Consider the following 18,101-nt stretch of genomic DNA (forward strand, 5'->3'; position numbering starts at 1 on the left):
GAAGGATTTAATCTCTGGTCCACACTCCGGACCAGAAGGTGGCGCTAATGCACCTAATACGCTGGTTGCCAACCGCCGTTATAAACCAAAAAGATCTTTTTTCCAAACAGAGTGGTACATCCTGTCAGCCAAGGTGTTTCCTATCTGTGCAGCCGAACGTAGCAGCTCCTCCACGGACTGTTTCACCCTGACGGTCCCGGTGTTTCCTCCGCAGGCTGCACTTCACTCAGCTGCTTCTTCCCACTTTAACCTGAATAACAAACCGGGACTCGGTGCTCCGGTTGGATCCACACGGAGAGCCGCGGCTAACGTTAGCTGAGAGGCTAGCGGAGCGTTAGCCGTAGCATGACCGGAGGGAAGCACAGCCAGCTAGAAGAAGCAGCAGGTCTGACGGGCAGATGAGTGAAGTGCAGCCTGCGGAGGAAACACCGGGACCGTCAGGGTGAAACAGTCCGTCAGGTGGCGGAGGAGATGGCCACAAATCAGCCTCTCAAAATTGTTCATTTCAGCCGATGCTGATATTTCATTTTAGAGCTTATATCGGCCGATACCGATGACGTGCCGATAATATCGTGCATCCCTATTTCCTACAATAAAATCTGTATTTTCACTAAATCTCAAATCTGTCATCAAACATTATATATTACAGTCGTTATATCTCTCGTCTGTATTCTATTATTTGTTCTGTTTGTTTTTATATTTGAGTCAGTTATTGTTTATGATTTGGTCTTTAATTGTATTTGTTTCTTTGACCTCATTGTTCTCTATCTATCTATATATTTATCTATCTATATATTTATCATCTATTGGGAAACATGAATATTTGTACAAAGTTCCATCTAATATTAGTTGAGATTTGTGATTCTGGACCGACTGCAGTGCAACTGGAAGTCAGTGAATCATTTTTTAAATAAAATCTATAATCCAAACTATTTTAAAAGTATATTTTTGCCTCTTGTCGTGCAGAGTGCGTCACCATGGCAGCGGAGGATAAAAGCGGCACCGTCGACAGCAGCAGCAGCATCACCGTGCGTCTGCAGGGGAAAGACAGAGACTCCACGCAGGAGTTCTCTCTGCACAGAGTCCGTAGCTTCTTCTTCTTCTTCTTCTTCTTCTTCTTCTTCTTCTTCTTCTGTCTGCTGTCAGCTCGACGTTTGATTCAGACGCAGGAAACTAATCAATCATGTCATCCGTGTGTTTTTTTAGGACGCAGCACTGGGCTCCATCTTCTCCCAGTATCTGTCCAAGATGTCCGCCGGCGCCACGAGAAACGTCAGCTTTCAGTTCGACGGCGCCAAAGTGACGCACGGCCAGACGCCGGCTCAGCTGGACATGGAGGACGGCGACATCATCGAAGTCTGGATGTGACCCGTTGGATTCATTTCACTCCTTCTAGTCAGTTTGTTAAAGAAAAGAAACAAAAGTTTGATAGTTCAGTTACTTTATTTGTAAAAGTCACTTTATTTATTACAATTAATAAAAAGTAAAACAACAGTTCAGAGTAGAAACTATATTTTTAAACACTATTAGAAATGAAATTTTTAAAAAACCAACCCATTGTACAGTTGTAATCCTGTTTGTTCTTCTGACTGTATAATAGATTCTGTTCTTTTCTTTTTGTACGTGTTCGTTTTTATTGTTTTTGACGATAATAAAAGAAGTTACATATTCAAATACTCCGTTACAAGCAGAAGTCCTGCATTCAAATCAGAATAATGTGCTAAAGAATCCTCATTTTCCTTTTTACAGTTATTATTATTATATATGAGTTCATAACACTGATATTAGATTTTCATCCCAAACTCTTTTTTTTCACCACTTCAGTTGTTTGTTTCTTTTATGTCAATAAACAAAAGCTGAGAGTAAAACATCAAAATAAACATGTTTTCTAGTGTTTCCTGCAGACACTCAGTTTCTATATGAAGGCAGATTATCAGCTGTAAGTTTACAGTAAAGTATTAACGTTGTTCCATTTTTCTGATGAAAGTATCTGAAGACGTCTTTCATGTCACGTCGTTTCAAATTCAAATAAACTTTATTGGAAATCTACAATAAAGCCAAAGCAGTACAGAAAACTATAAACATTGAGAGATGATTAATAATTATACAATAATATGTAAATATAAACAATAATATTAAATACAACATAATAAAAGGCATTTTTACAGATGTGATCACACAGAAACATTTACTACAGAGTTTATTGAGACTTCATATATTTACTGCACGTTGACTTTTCTCTCCTCATAGCCGGGACAGTTTCTGAACATTCAGGATATATATGATTTATTTTCTCACAGAAAACTTCTCTCAAATCCTCAAATATCTGTCACAAGATGACAGGAAGTGAGATTCTGTCTCAACTTCTCCTTTATGACAAATCTGTAAAGGTGAAAGGTCACCTGATCAGCAGCTTTTCTCTACGTCTACGTTTGATTTGTTGATAAAATATAAAAAACATTTTCAGTGAAGTTATTTTTAATTTTACAATAAGCTTTTGTTTACTCATTGACATGTTTTAACCTCCATAGTGAAACAACATCGATATTTATCTGGTTTAAATAAATCATCTTTATATATTTACAACAAACATCATAGAAGTCTCTCATTCAGGACTAATTGTAACTATTTTCCACACTTTTAATCGATAACGATGCATCGTGTGTTTTGGGTTAAAATTTAAGATTTAAATTTAAATCTGAAATGTTTTTAGTAATAATAACTGTAAGATAAATGTAGTGGAGTTTTAATATTTCCCTCTGAAATGTATCTAAATGCTGAACCTGAAATCTTTTCACTACTAATCAATCAATAATCATTGCTGTTGCTGTGATGTCATTATTTTCTGGAAGTAAAACAGACAGTTCAGCATGTGGACCGATGAATGAATTTATTGAAATATTAATTTCCCAACTACATCAGAGTCAATATTTTATTAAAGCTACTATATAAACTGTATTTTTTGCAGCAGTATTCCTGTGATATACTGTATATATCAGTTTAATAATATAGTAACTCAGGATTTATTGTTATTGTACCATAAAGCAGAGGTTGCTACTTAAAGTCAGATCAATAATACCATCATTTTTAATCATTATTTTAAAAATCTATCTCCATATAACTATTATTGTTATTATGTATTAAGCCCACTGCAAAAAAAAAAAGGCTCCAACACTCATTTGGTCATTAATGCAAAACAGCAAGAAGAGAAAATAAGACAGAAAGCTTGATGAACACAAAACGAATCAGAAGGTTAAAGAAAGTTCAAATAAAGCAGAACAGCAACTCTGAAGCTCCAGTATATAATGAAAGGACTGCAGTAAAAGTACCAATATAACAATGTAAGAATACTCCATTACAAGTCCTGCATGAAAGATACTACTACAGTAAAAGTACATAAGTACTATGAGCTTGAAGTAGTTAAAGTATTGCAGTAAAAGTACATAAGTATTATGAGCTTGATGTAGTTAAAGTATTGCAGTAAAAGTACATAAGTATTATGAGCTTGATGTAGTTAAAGTATTGCAGTAAAAGTACATAAGTATTATGAGCTTGATGTAGTTAAAGTATTGCAGTAAAAGTAGTGGTTTGGTCCCTCTGACTGATATATTATTATATATGACATCATTAGATTATTAATAGTGAAGCATCAGTGTTAGAGCAGCATGTTACTGTTGTAGCTGCTGGAGGTGGAGCTAGTTTACACTACTTTATATACAGTTAGCTAGTTTAGTCCAGTGGTTCCCAACCTAGGGGTCGGGCCCCTCCAAAGGGTCAGCAGATAAATCTGAGGGGTGGTGAGATGATTAATGGGAGAGGAAAGAAGAAAAAACAAAGTTCTGATACACAAATCTGTTTTCAGTTTTTGGACTTTTTCTCTGATTTTTGCTGAAATATTGGATCATTTGAACATTTATTGAAATGAAAGCATGTGAGAAGTTTAGAGGGAAAAATCACTATTTGGTGGAGCTGTTAACAACTCATAGACATGTGAAATGTGACCCCGACTACACACTGCTTTTTGTAAGACGTCAAAAGACAAAAAGGTTGGAAACCACTGGTTTCATCTTTAACAATGTGTTGTATTTTAAAAGCTTGTTATATTATCCATTGTGTCAAATCTGCATCTGAAAAGTAACTAAAGCTGTCAAATAAATGTAGTGGAGTAGAAAGTACAATATTTCCCTCTGAAATGTAGAAAGTAGCATCACATGGAAATACTCAAGTAAAGTACAAGTACCTCAAAACGGAACTTTCCACGACTGCTAAACAGTGTTACAGATCGTAAACATCCGCTGATTAGTTTAATAATGTTATTTTGTCATGTGACTTCCAGATAATAGAGTCATGTGAGCTGCTAAGCGGAAGTTTGGTCAGATCCATCATGGCGGCAGCAAACAAATGTCATGTCTGAAGAGCTTCGCTTTGTTTTAAACACTTAGTTTTATTTAATATTACCCCGGCGGACGGTTTTCTCTGCTAAAAACAAACACATTTGAGGAAACGGTATCAGCATGTGTTTTAAATAGCGGTGATAACTCTGCGTGACAAGAGGAAGAGATTTGCGGCCCCAGCAGAGAGAAGAAAGAAGCGTCAGCCGGACTCATCCCGCAGGTAAACAACCGAACAGCTGACCAGTGTTACGGTTTAACTGGTGACCATGTTAACTCATCCTGTAGTTAAACAACCGAACAGCTGACCAGTGTTACGGTTTAACTGGTGACCATGTTAACTCATCCTGCGTGTAAACAACCGAACAACTGACCGGTGTTACGGTTTAACTGGTGACCATGTTAACTCATCCTGTAGTTAAACAACCGATCAACTGACCAGTGTTACGGTTTAACTGGTGACCATGTTAACTCATCCTGTAGTTAAACAACGCCGATAGACGTAGATGATACAGTAACACAGTTTGACACATTGTGTGTCATTTAATACACTTTTTAAAAATTGTGATTAATAATTTATTATTATTTTATTAATATAATTAAATAAACTAACTGACTAGCAGATATTATATCGATATTATATCGATATATTGATATGAGACTAGATATCATCTTAGATTTTGGGTATCTTAATATCATGATGTGGTATAAGTGTCATTTCCCGGTTTTAAAGCTGCATTACAGTAAAGTGATGTAAAGTGTTTGAACTCACCAGACTGTTCCTGCTCTTCTATTATTTGCCTTTAACCACTTCATCATTTTATTCACATTACTGATAATTATTTATCAAAAATCTCATAGTGTAAATATTTTGTTAAAGCACTGATAGTCGTCCCGACAACGTTGTTGGAATATTGATATCGAGGTATTTGGTCAAAAATATCTTTATTTGATTTTGTCACTCAGCTCTGCTGCAGCAGGTTAGTAGTAACCTGAATAAAACACACTCAAATAATCTGACAAATATTATAAAACTTGTAATAAATGTAAAATTAATAACATGGACACAATTACTACAGACAACCACAACACATTCAGCTGAAAGTCACCAGTTAACGGAGTCACTATAGATGCTAAACACCAGTAACAGAAACCAGTTGAACACACTTTAAACTGGACATTAAATAATCTGTTTACTTAGATGTTGTTATAGAGGCTCATTAAACCAAAGTCCGTTCAAAAAAAACTACATTTAATGCTACAGTTTTAGATTTGATATATTTAGTTATGACGCAGTGACAAATTAGGATTAAAAGTGATCCTTGAGTGTGACGTACAGGATCCTGTTAATCCATCAGGGTGATCACATGAATCTGTCCTGTAGATCATCTGACAGATAAATAAATACTTCATTAAAATGCCACAGCAGCAACAAATCAAATCAAAATACAAAAACAAAGAGACAAAAGATACCAGTTAAAGGTTAAATTACACACACTCAAATCTAAAATATATTAAAATGTTATGAGTATGAATACAACAGATGTGATGGAGGATTTTGTGGATAAATTCTTTAGTTAGTTTCCAAGTTGTCAAAGTTTTCTGCCGAATTTATAAGAAGATTCTTTAAATGTGTAAAACCATCAACCAAACCAGTATTAATTAACCAAACCAGTATTAATTAACCAAACCAGTATAAAGTCATGTTTGACTGTTGTAAAGCAGGATAAATAAAACCATTCTCTCCTTGTTAGATTGATTTCTTTTATAAAATAAATCTATAAACAGACACAAAGTTACAGAGCAGGAGGAATAAAAGTGAGAGTTAATCTCCAGACAGGTTATTTTTAACGGCGCCGGCTGGTTATTGGCTGGTGTGTAAACAGCGTGTGAGACTTTGAGCGGTTCAGATGTGAGTTTGGAACAGCTGAGCAGCAGCGTCCGTCATCTGATCATCGGCTGATAACTGCCTGATCAATGAGTTTGTCTGCAAATGGAGCAAAGTTCAAGACGACTGAGTGGCTTCTGTTTGGATTCATTGTTTAGTCTTTTCTCTTTGTTGATTGGCCGACTGCATGTTGGACTGATCAATCATTTAATATGATCAGTTATTCTGTCACACAGGGAGGTTTTCAATACTTAAGAATATATATGTTTGACAATTATAGGTTCATAAATCTGTCTGAATATACAAAAATTAACTTTTTTCTAATGTGATTTTACTTTTGTTAATATAATAACAAATAAATATCAATTTATTGCTGTAATAATTATCACAACATCGATTTTGTCCTTATTATCTTCTGGCTGCGCTGAGTTTATTTATCATTTGGTTTATAAAGCAGCTTTTGCAATATGTAATTATAATGAATACTATTATTGTTCTGCATAATGTATAATAATAACGATGTTTCTATTGCACATTGCACAGCATATAATAATAATAATAATAATTCTACTCATGTTTCATTATAAACTATGTATAGAATTATTGCACAATGGATAATAACAACGTTATGTGATTTAATACTCTTGTTCTGTGTTCTGGACGTTGCTGTTGCGACACACTTTGTTTTATTCTTATTCTTCAAAATGTCAAAGAGATTCAGTTTATGTAGAAAAGAGGAAACTCTACAAAGCAAAGTGCTCTCAGTGATTTTGTCCTTCAGAAATGTGACCTTTAATAATCTCATCAGTACGTCGTGTTAATAAATGATTAACAGCTGATAAAGTCAGAAAATCAGCTTCTGTCCAGGAAACTTCTCCAGATTCATGAGCAGAAACATTTTCTCATCAGAGCAGGAGAAGTTTCAGTGTGATGACGCTGCAGAGGAAACTGATCTCTACTGAAAGTGAGACGTGATGCACTAACGTGTTCACCGCGTCAGCAGGATCCTCTTCATTCAGGCGCTGTTCTTCCTCCTGTGAGCGAAGTGATCACGTGACTGGGACGAGGATGACTTCCCACTTTCTCTTCCTCTTCTGGAGCTTCACCTCATCACAGTCTGAAGCTACAAACACACAAACAGCTCTGTGCAAAAGTTACAGGCAGTAAAAGTAAAGTGAAAGATGTTTTGAATAGTTTATTATTATGTAAATGTCTCTGCTGAACGGTCGGTCATGTGACTTCAGCTGTCATGTGATTACTCGCCAACATATATAAGAAGCAGCCTGATGAAGGTCTTAATGGCTCGTAGGCTTGTTTTAACTGCCTGAGTAGCCATGAAATATTAAAGGCTTTTTAAATGTTAAACCAGAGAGAAACGTCTCCACACACGAGCAGCACATTCATCTGTTTCTGCTTCTCGACTCACTTTTTAAAGATATTTCAGATGAAACAGGATCTTCTGGTTCTGCTGCTGCAGACAAACGATACTTCAACTTCCACGTGTTCAAACATGTTCTTCTCGTTTTATCTTGTGTGTTGATTAGAGCTGCAGTTATTAGTTTAAAAATGTTAAATATTCTCTGGTTTCAGCCTCTCAGAGGTGACGATTTACTGCTTTTCTTTGGACGGTTGATCGAACAAAACAAACTCTGAAGACGTCACTCTGGGCTCTGAGAACTTGTGACTTCTGATGTTTTATTGACCAAATGATTGGTTGATTCATTGAAAAAATAATCAGCAGATTATTAAATATTAAATTATTGGCAGCTTCAGTTTTTATAAAGAGCAGTTTAGTGTTGGAAGAAGTGTTTTCTAGATATATTAGAATATTGTCAATATATACATATAAATGTTTTGTTAAAAGAAATATTGTTAATTTTGTCTGGTATGTAGTTGAAGTGCTGTTTTTTGGAATGGAAAATAATAATGAAAGAATAATATTGTCAGTAAACCAAATGACTCAATAATTTATTATGATTTAAGATCATTTTAGTTTTTGCTAACTTGTTATTCACCTTTTTAAAAAGACAGTTTGCGTGTGAATGAATAATAAGGATGTTTCCTCTGCTCAGCAGCAGCCATGTCTCTAGGTGAGCCCATGTCGGACTCGGCGCCGTTCTTCTCCGATGACAGCGAGGCGGAGGGTGCTGATGAACAGGGCGGGTCGGCGGGTCAGAGGACGCAGCAGGAGTCGCCCAGCGGGGTGTCGAGAGTCCGAGCGCTGCTGACCGTCCTCATCCTCTGCTACATCAACCTGCTCAACTACATGGACAGGTTCACCGTGGCAGGTACGGAACGCCGATCACCGCTCACCCACTTCCTGGAATATCAGGAAGCTTTGAAGACGTGCAGTCAGGGAATATCAGGAGATTTAAGAACGATGCATGTTATGATCAGTAGTTTTCTAATCATTTCCTAGAAAGTACAGGAGGAGCCACAGAGAACAAATGAATCATTTGTGCTCTGGATTAATTTATTTTGCCTGTTCTCTTGTAGAGGGAACTGAACACTTTAACATCAGTCACTTCTTGTCATGCAGATGTTTGCTGAACATGAGCGTATTAAGGAGACGGATGCATGTTGAATGAAGAGCGGCTAAAAGCTGAGATTTTATAAACTGGATGACCTCTGCAGGAGAGTCACAGTCTGTACGGTATCCACATATCTGAGTCCAAGATCAGAATGAAACCTGATTAAATCCAAGCGATCCGAGAAAGGCATGAATGAGTTATTGTTGTTTCTCCGCGGCTCCTCCGGGGCTCCGAAACACAGACAGAAGCATAAAATAAATCAAATGACCAAAGGCATCGATGGTGGAAGTTTACTGCATGTCGCGCCGTGTGAGACAACTGTTATAAAATCTTGCAGGATTTCAGTTTGTCAGATCGTCGTGTACTCTGTGTTATCATCATCATGTCGTATTCTGATTAGTTGGTTTGTGTGTCGTTGCATCAGTCTCACACTGTTTTTGATTGACGACCAAAGATTTCATCAACTTTCATCTCATTGAGTCAAAAATCACTTCAGTCAGATGAAGATGATCCAAGACAGGATTATCTGCTGCATCTTTGATCCTGTAACTACTGAACGTATCTGTGTCGACTCCTGCAGGTGTTCTCCCTGATATAGAACATTACTTTGGAATTGATGATGAGAGATCCGGCTTGCTGCAAACAGGTAATAAAACCAAACTAAACATTAACTCTTGTAATAATTTCCTGCTTTTCAGTTCATCTGGTTTAAAAACAAGAGTTTGTGAAGTCCTGAGAATGTTTTCATGTTCGTTTCCTTCCAGTTTTCATCTGCAGCTACATGTTCTTGGCTCCGTTCTTCGGTTACCTTGGCGACAGGTACAACAGGAAGTTCATCATGAGTTTTGGCATTGCATTCTGGTCTATAGTGACGCTCGCCAGCTCCTACACCCCCAAAGAAGTGAGTGATGTGTTGATGATGATGATATTTACACCTGAACCACAGTGACATTAAAACATTATTAGACTCATTTTCTTGAACCTCGGTGTGTGTTGAGAGGTTTAGGTGTATAAATCCTCCTTTTTGACTTCTCTTAGCATTTCTGGGCTCTGCTGTTGACTCGAGGTCTGGTCGGAGTCGGGGAGGCCAGTTACTCCACCATCGCTCCCACCATCATCGCTGACCTGTACGTCAAAGGGAAGAGGACAAACATGCTCTCCATCTTTTATTTTGCCATTCCGGTCGGCAGGTGAGAGAGGAACTTTTCTTTTTTAATAATACTGATTCTGAATGTTAAACTTCACTGATGATTCCTTCAGTCCGTCACTTTCATTGAGCAGTATATCAGAGTATCTGCAGGTCTTTTTTAAAAGTGTTGAATTCAGTTTCCTCGACAAAAAAGGCTTTAAATGTTACTAAAGTCTCAGATTGAAGTTTAAAAAGGTCTTAAATGTTTTCCTGTTACCTGTAATAACATAATGAAACTTCCTCATTCTTTTGTCTGCATCAATGTATAATATCATAACTTTACCTACCTTATTATTATTATTATTATTATTATTATTATTATTATCATCAATAATAAAAAATACTTTACATTTTACTTTTGTTATTCTATGTATTTATGTGTCTGTCTGTTATATTTTAAGATTGACAGCACATTAATTCATGTTTTTTTATTATTTTTTAATGGCTGGTTCAGAAAATCCATAAATGTATTTGTGATTTTTCAAAAGATGATGATTTGATTTCAGTCCTAAACTATACAGCTCATATCAGGTGACTGATTAGGACTCTTTATGGGTTACATCTAAGATATATGAAATGAGAATTACTGTCAGATTTACAGGAAGTAGAATAAACTGTATTTTGATGCAGCTTTGCAGGTACGTTTGATGTATTTCAGTCTAAATCTGTAGATGCATGTATGTTATAGTATGTACATGTGGTTTGGTATCTGTGTGCATATATGAATATATGCTGGTATATTTATGCGTTTTCCTTGTTTGTATTTTTATTATTTTAATGGTTTTCTTATTAGAGGATTTTAGTTTTAGTTTCTACAGCAAAATCAATAAAATATAAATCACAAATAAGAGATTAAAACTCCAGACTTCATGTTAGTTTTCATCTGTTGTAGCTGATAAACGCTGCTGACGGACGTTCAGCCTGTTGAAGGTTATGTATTGATTAAACTCCCATGTGGTTTTTATATTTACTCCATGTTAAGAGTGCTATCTCCTCACTACAAGGAGTAGAAATGACATCAAATAATCTAATAAAAGTGTGAATGTGGACTCCTCCATCTTATCTTCTCGATGTCTTTTTTCTCGTCCTCAGTGGTCTTGGATACATCGTGGGGTCACAGGTCAGCTCCGTTGCACGGGACTGGCACTGGGCTCTGCGGGTACGTTTTTATTTTAATGATTTACGCTGATTTACTCTCCAGTGATGATATATAACCACTTCTGGATGTTGTAGGATGATGATGATGTTCACAGTTTGCACTGTTCTTCCTCCTCCAGGTGACTCCAGGTTTGGGGCTGATCGCAGTGCTGCTGCTGCTGTTTGTGGTCCAGGAGCCTAAAAGAGGCGCCATCGAAGCTCGACCCGAACATCACCTGCACCGGACCAGCTGGCTGACTGACCTGCAGGCCCTCAGCAAGAAGTAGGTTCACTATCAGGAACATTCAGCAACACTAAAGGACGAGTTCACTATTTCTCAAGTGTCTTAATCATCAATCATTCCTCCTGTTCATACTGACCATTAGAAGATCCCTTCATAATGACCTTACAATGGAAGTGATGGAGGACAAAATCCACAGTCCTCCTTCTGTACAAAAATGTATTTCAAAGTTTATCTGAAGCTAATATGAAGCTTCAGCGTCCAAATGAGTCAAATCAAGTAGATATCTTTCAATGTTACAGTCTTTTTAGTGCCAAAGTTCCTCTTTTTGTTACTATACTTCCACCTGCAGCTCAACAGGGAAACACTGTCCGAGGAAACACAAAGAGGGAATTTAATGCCAAAAAGACTGTAAATGTGTCAGATATCCACTTGATATGACTAACTCAGACTGCTGAAGCTGAATAGAAGCTTCACACAGACTTTTAAATGACTGTGTGGACACACTGTGGATTTTGGCCTCCATCACTTCCATTGAAAGCACATTTGAAGGATCTTTTAATATCCAGTATGAACAGGAGGAATGATTACAGCGAGGAAAACCTCTTTCACTGTTCATATGGACACCTGACTGCTGCTTTAAGACACATTTGAAAAATTGTGACTCGATCCTTTAAAACCTGGATCACAAACTGGGCCTCAGAGACCCCAAGAAAACATTTTCACTGCAATAGTGAAACTAGTTTTAAGATGTTTATCATGTAGGAAACCCCTGCAGCCACAAGGTAACTTGTCATGTGCTCGTGGTTGCAGCTTTTTCTTACCGTTTTTATAAATAGAGAGCCAAAGTCATGACATCACTTCCTGTGCCTTTGTTCCATTAGCTTCTGAAACGCAACACTGTCTCTCATTCAGCGTTTGAGTCCTGCTATAATATCAGAAGACATGACGCCCACCTTGTCTTTAGATTATTTACCTGCTGTGACTTATTTCAAACTGTCTTTCTGTCTCTCTGCAGTCACAGCTTCGTGTTGTCCACCTTCGGCTTCACGGCGGTGGCGTTTGTCACCGGCTCTCTGGCTCTTTGGGCTCCGACGTTCCTGTTCAGAGCGGCTGTGTTCACCGGGGAGAAAGCTCCCTGCGTGGACGGACACTGCGCCTCCGACGACAGGTAACGATATGTGACTTTTTACTGCTCGGCCAGTGAAAGTTTCACAGTTTGTCTTCACTGGTGGCTAAACTGTTGGCTGAAAGACGGCACACTAAACCAAAAAAGGCAACTGACACTTGTGGTTATTTGAGATGATCTAGAGCCGCAAAGATTAGTCGATTGACAGGAAGTTTATTTGTAACTATTTTGATAATCAAAAAAAATCGTTTTATTAGTTTTTAAAGGAAAAATGCCAAATATTTTGCTGGTTTCAGCTTCTCAAATCTGAGAATTTGAAGCTTTTCTGTGTCATATATAAAAGTAAACTGTGAATATCTGGATTTTTGATTGTTGATCAGGAAAAAATATGTAATTTGAAGGTGTCACTGTGGATTCTAAGAACTTATAATCACTATTCTCTGACATTTTATAGACAAATTGATTGCAAAAGTAATCTGCAGATGAATCGATAAAGAAAATCATTCTTAGTTGCCGCTCTAATGTGACCGGATGTGTTGAATGTGGCTCCAGAGGGCAACAACATGTCTCTCCTGTTGACTGTGGTTGTGTTTTCTTCTGACAGTCTGATTTTCGGCATCATCACCTGCGTCACAGGCGTGCTGGGCGTGGCCAGCGGCGTGCAGGTCAGTCGGCAGCTGAGGAAAAGGACGCCCAGGGCCGACCCGCTGGTCTGCGCCGCCGGCCTGCTCCTGTCAGCACCGTTCCTCTACATGGCCATCGTCTTCGCCCAGGCCAGCACCATCGCCACATACGTGAGTTCTCCTCCTGTCGTCCTCTCTGTTCCAGTTCAGACCAGTAAAAATCTGTTTTTATCAAACATTCATCCATCCCTTGTTCATAATGAGCAATATATCCTTAAAGGGGCACCATCGTGGCTTTTAGACGTGTTTGACATAAGCTTCCAACAAACAGCAGCTTTTGCTGAGGATATCGTTTAATCGGTTTTAGTTCCAATTTTTGCATAAATTCCTCGAAGAGTTTTACAATAAATGCGGTTTGAAATGTTGCCAAACACACACTCGCTATAGTTTTTCTAAAACTTAATTTAGATGATTTTCTAAACTTTTTCTGAGGAGATCATTTTGAAACTTACATCAGACGTTACCTGTAAAAAAAAATATGGACGTATTCACCGTGACGTCGTCCATTGGTTTGCGGACTGCTGTTTTGAAGCCTCGAATTTAGAGATTTGACTGTCGCCATCTTTGATTTTTGGAGCACGAAGTGATCATATTTGGTGGAGAGCGTGGAGCTGAATCTAGCGCTAGCTGCTAGCTTGGTTAGCATGGTGCATTTACAGTCTGTGGTCAACTGTGATAATGCTAATACTAATTTTCGCTAGCAAAAAACAGACTTAAAACCATTAAGACAGAATGTACTCATCAGAAAAACGGAACAGCCGACTCCTCAGAGGGTCTTCTTATGCGACCAAAATGTTACAATTAACTGTCGTGAACTGAAAACAAACTGTGAAATAGCAGCAGCTTCGCCTGTACTCTGTGAATTTGGGGTTATGCCATGTTTATGTTACGTAATCAACGTTGTCGCCGTGGTAGCGACTGGTAATCACAACGTAGCCACGCCCTAAAGCATACACTGCTTTATCGTCTATTTCACTTTAAATGGGCCGTCATTTACAAAACGAACATCATGCCGCACCGAAGAAGACTTGAAACTAGTGATTGAGACCATAAACTCATCAGGAAAGTGTTTACTGAGGTAATAAATCGAGAGAGAAGTTGGGTCATTTTCTCATAGACTTCTATACAATCGGACTTCTTTTTGCAGCCAGTGGAGTCGCCCCCTGCTGGTCATTAGAGAGAATGCAGGTTTTAGGCACTTTTGCATTGGCTTCACTGTTCAGACCTGGAGCTACCTGCTTGGACATTACATCTTATTAAAGGATAAACTGGTGACTTTCTATATTTTTCTTCTTGTCAACAGCGCTGGTGTCTGATCGGTACTGTGTATCGAAGGTATCGGGGCAAAAAAAGTCTGATCAAAGGAGCGTCCTGACAATCTTAAAATTTGACTTTTTTCATGCTACAAATCCCCAGAAATAACTAATATTAGTCTCTCATCAGTGTCTTAAAATAACATTTTCACTACAGTACACAAAAACAAACCGGAGGGATCGCAAGATAGTTGACAAGATGATTAATACGCAATTTCTCAAGAATGTTTTTAGACTTTTTTTTTTGTTTTTTCATTGAGTACTGGAGATTTTGACCTTAAAAATAAAACAATCTGACATGTGAAAATCACTTTTTGGTTGAACTGTTCATAGCTCATAGACAAGACATCACAAGACAAAAACACTACATAAGGTTTAAGGTGTAAATCCGAGTGTGATTTCACAACCCGCCTCCAACATTAAAGCTGTAATAATCGATTTCTCCACAACAAACCTGACAGACACACAGCTCTGACATATTATCATCTGATTCAGTCTCCACTGACTCCTCTCTCTGTAGATGTTCACTGCGTTTTCTGTTTGTGTCTTCAGGTTTTCATTTTCCTCGGAGAGACCTTCCTGTCCATGAACTGGGCCATCGTGGCTGATATATTACTGGTGAGAAAACTGTCTCTTACTCTTAATGTCCATCACAGTTCAGATCACAACAGTATCACATGCTTTGGAATAAATTTATAATAAACAATGTATAATAATTTAATGTTATTTAATGTGTTCCTGCTGCAACAGTCTTGTAATTGTCAAACATTTTTTTAGTACGTGGTCGTTCCCACTCGCCGCTCCACAGCCGAGGCTTTGCAGATCGTCATCTCTCATCTACTGGGAGACGCAGGAAGTCCGTACCTGATAGGAGTGGTATGTTACCTCACACACACACACACACACACACACACACACACACACACACACACACTCTCCTCATGTTTGGTGTGTGACCTATATGTTTTTATAGGTCAACAGTTTTAGAAACAGTCTTCATCCTGTGTGGTGAGCACTCCTCTCTACTTACCCGTGTGTTGCTATAGTAACTGAGGGCGGTTATTAGCTGAGGAGGTTAAAGAGGTTGAACAATGATCAACAACGTAGTCTTATGAAAAAATAAATGCCACCATGAAGTTAACTCTTGAGAGAGGACATGAGAGAGGGATCTATTTTCTCATCCAACTCTCCGCCAAATGTTGAACTGTTCCTTTAAGTACTGGAGTGAAATGTTTGAGCTCACAGACAACTTTCCAGGACGTCTGGTTCTGAGGACGAAGGCAGGTAGAGGTCACGGCGTCACCATCGTTGAATCTCCTCCTGTGTGTGTGTTTCAGGTTTCAGACTCTCTGAGGAAGACGGACTCCTTCCTCTGGCAGTTTCGCTCTCTGCAGCTCTCTCTGCTGCTCTGCTCCTTCGTGGCGGTGGTGGGCGGCGGTTTCTTCCTCGCCACCGCCCTCTTCATCGAAAAAGACCGCCATCGTGCCGAGAACTTCAACGCCACAGGTGAGACAAACTGCTCGGCTGATATGTGTGGAATGAGCCAAATCACTGGATACACTCAGAATCACCTCATTTGTGCGCACAACAGTGTTATTTTGGCCCCGGTTTGTGATTTAGTTTTAGTCTTTTGATGATATATTTTAGTTTATATTTTAGTTTTAGTTAAATTTAAGTCATTCGATTTTTGTTAGGGTTAGTGTAGTTTTTGTCGTATTTTAATTTTTCAAAGTGTTTTGAGGCTATAACTGTCTAGTGTTGTCAATGTGACTGTGATCTGCAGTAATCAGACCGACAACGGTTACCTTCTAGAGCACAAATAAACACACCCACACCCCCCCGCACAATCCTGCAGCGGTGCGCAGCAACACCTGATTTGGTCTGTATACGGCCTCAATCCATCCTTGTTTTTGTATTTGGGGCCGGTTTTTATTTGTTGGTGTCAACCACACCCCCAGCCATTATTGGAGACCCGGCTTCTATTAGAGAAAATAAACTTTCTTCTCATGTTTCTCTGTTGACAGATGACGAGCCAATCGTCGTACCAAAAAGCGGCCGATCCACTCGGGTTCCAGTGTCCAGTGTTCTGATCTGACCACAGAAACCTGATGGAGGTCCTTACGTTCAGTCGGATCCTTCATACACCTGTGGTTATTTTTATTTTTTATTATTTTTTTAGGACTGCGGACACTGATGGGACTGTCTGCCATGCAGAAATATTTTGAGGATACATTTATTTTTAAACTTTTTGACATTACGTTTTATACCTTCCCCCGCTCAGGAGCACGTTGGCGCTTCAGGAGGTTTGTTTTTCATCTCCAGATGTTGTTTTTGCTGTTGAACACGTGGACGTGAGCTCAACATTGTTGGAAATGTTTGCAGAGCAGATATGATGTTGAAAATGAGCACTAGAGATTCTCTGAAGAGGAGCAACAGAAACTGCTCTGCGAATTTGATTTTATCGATTGTTTGACATTCAACCACCTATAAACTGATTAAAGATAATATGACCCATATCCTGAGTTTAACAACATAACCAAAAACTGGCTGCATCCTGCTTCCAAACCTCGAGTGATTTTATATGCAGGACAAGCTTTCATAATCATGTATTTCTATATGTTTGAACTACTTTTAATAGTAACACTAACCGTCTTACAGGTCTGTATTTGTTTGGAACCAGAAAATGGGAAATAATGATCCAAGTTGTCAGAAACTGGGAAGAATCATATTACCTCTGTATCTTTTTATTCATCTGCTCATCTTTTACAAGCAATACGTCTGTTTTTAATCCTCTTTTTTTAGTTTATAATGCTTCCGGTGTTTGATGGAGTGCAGGGATCTTGTTTGAACTCTTTCCTCGCAGCTCTGTTTCTGGTTTTCTTTGTGTCGGGTCAGAGAGCTCTGTGTGGTTAAAAAGAGCTTCCCCCAAGTTGACCGGGACACGTAGAGCACACAGAAGTTGCAGAAAATATGTGTCAACAATGGTTATTTAAAAAGAAAGAAACGCTTTTAAATGAATGTTAATAATCAGATTTGTTTGTTAAATTGAAATTATTTTAGCAGATCTTTTTTGTGAACTATTAAACGAGAATTAACTTGACAAGATGTTCGTGTGTATGTGTGTAAATGTTGCCATGGAAACATGCTATTAATATTCTTACGTAGGTGATTTTGCTTTCCTTTTTTTTTTTTTTACCAGAGTTACGAGTTAATAGTTTGAGTCAGTCAGTGAGGTTTTACTGATTTACAGAGAAAAGATGTCAAGCTGATTATTAAAACGTGGACACAATTTAACTGAAGAGTTTTTTAAAAAGTGGTTTTCAGTGTCTGTATTTTTAGCATATATAGCAGGTTCTACAGGTCCCCTTTAAAGTATTTCTATTTATTATTATATTTATTGGTTGAAGAAGTTGGACACTTAAGGAACTGACAGTCCATCTAATAGTTTTGCATATTTCACTCTGAACTATAAATGTCAACCTCATGGTGGCGCTAGAGGGAAAAGTCAGAGAATCACCAAAGTCAGCAGGATTCGTCTTCTGGGGAACAAGAATGTCTGAGCTGCAACAGTTAGTCGATTAGTCGATTAGCGGAAAGTT

General features: G+C 38.2%; 2 protein-coding genes across 3 annotated transcripts in view; both read left to right on the top strand.

Moving 5' to 3' along the window:
* Window positions 1–1,676, top strand: part of nfatc2ip (nuclear factor of activated T cells 2 interacting protein) — an 8,460-nt gene extending 6,784 nt beyond the window's left edge. The window contains exons 8-9 of the mRNA XM_067616411.1: window positions 967–1,082; window positions 1,207–1,676. Coding sequence (XP_067472512.1) covers window positions 967–1,082; window positions 1,207–1,368 — 278 coding nt within the window. The 3' untranslated portion in view covers window positions 1,369–1,676. The remainder of the gene's footprint in view (window positions 1–966; window positions 1,083–1,206) is intronic.
* A 2,682-nt stretch (window positions 1,677–4,358) lies between these two features.
* On the top strand, window positions 4,359–17,607 carry spns1 (SPNS lysolipid transporter 1, lysophospholipid). Of its 2 annotated transcripts, none has more exons than XM_067616237.1 (13): window positions 4,359–4,614; window positions 8,352–8,567; window positions 9,391–9,456; window positions 9,575–9,711; window positions 9,849–10,000; window positions 11,092–11,158; window positions 11,277–11,419; window positions 12,396–12,548; window positions 13,111–13,300; window positions 15,055–15,120; window positions 15,280–15,378; window positions 15,840–16,008; window positions 16,527–17,607. In XM_067616237.1, the coding sequence occupies exons 2-13, from the start codon at window positions 8,360–8,362 to the stop codon at window positions 16,595–16,597; spliced, it is 1,521 nt and encodes a 506-aa protein (XP_067472338.1). In that variant the 5' UTR covers window positions 4,359–4,614; window positions 8,352–8,359; the 3' UTR covers window positions 16,598–17,607. The 2 variants fall into 2 exon arrangements, with proteins under 2 accessions (XP_067472338.1, XP_067472339.1); XM_067616238.1 differs by having other exon boundaries at window positions 8,355–8,567.
* The last annotated feature ends 494 nt before the right edge of the window (window positions 17,608–18,101 follow it).

Source organism: Thunnus thynnus, chromosome 17 (assembly GCF_963924715.1).
Source record: "Thunnus thynnus chromosome 17, fThuThy2.1, whole genome shotgun sequence".
Lineage (NCBI taxonomy): Eukaryota > Metazoa > Chordata > Actinopteri > Scombriformes > Scombridae > Thunnus > Thunnus thynnus.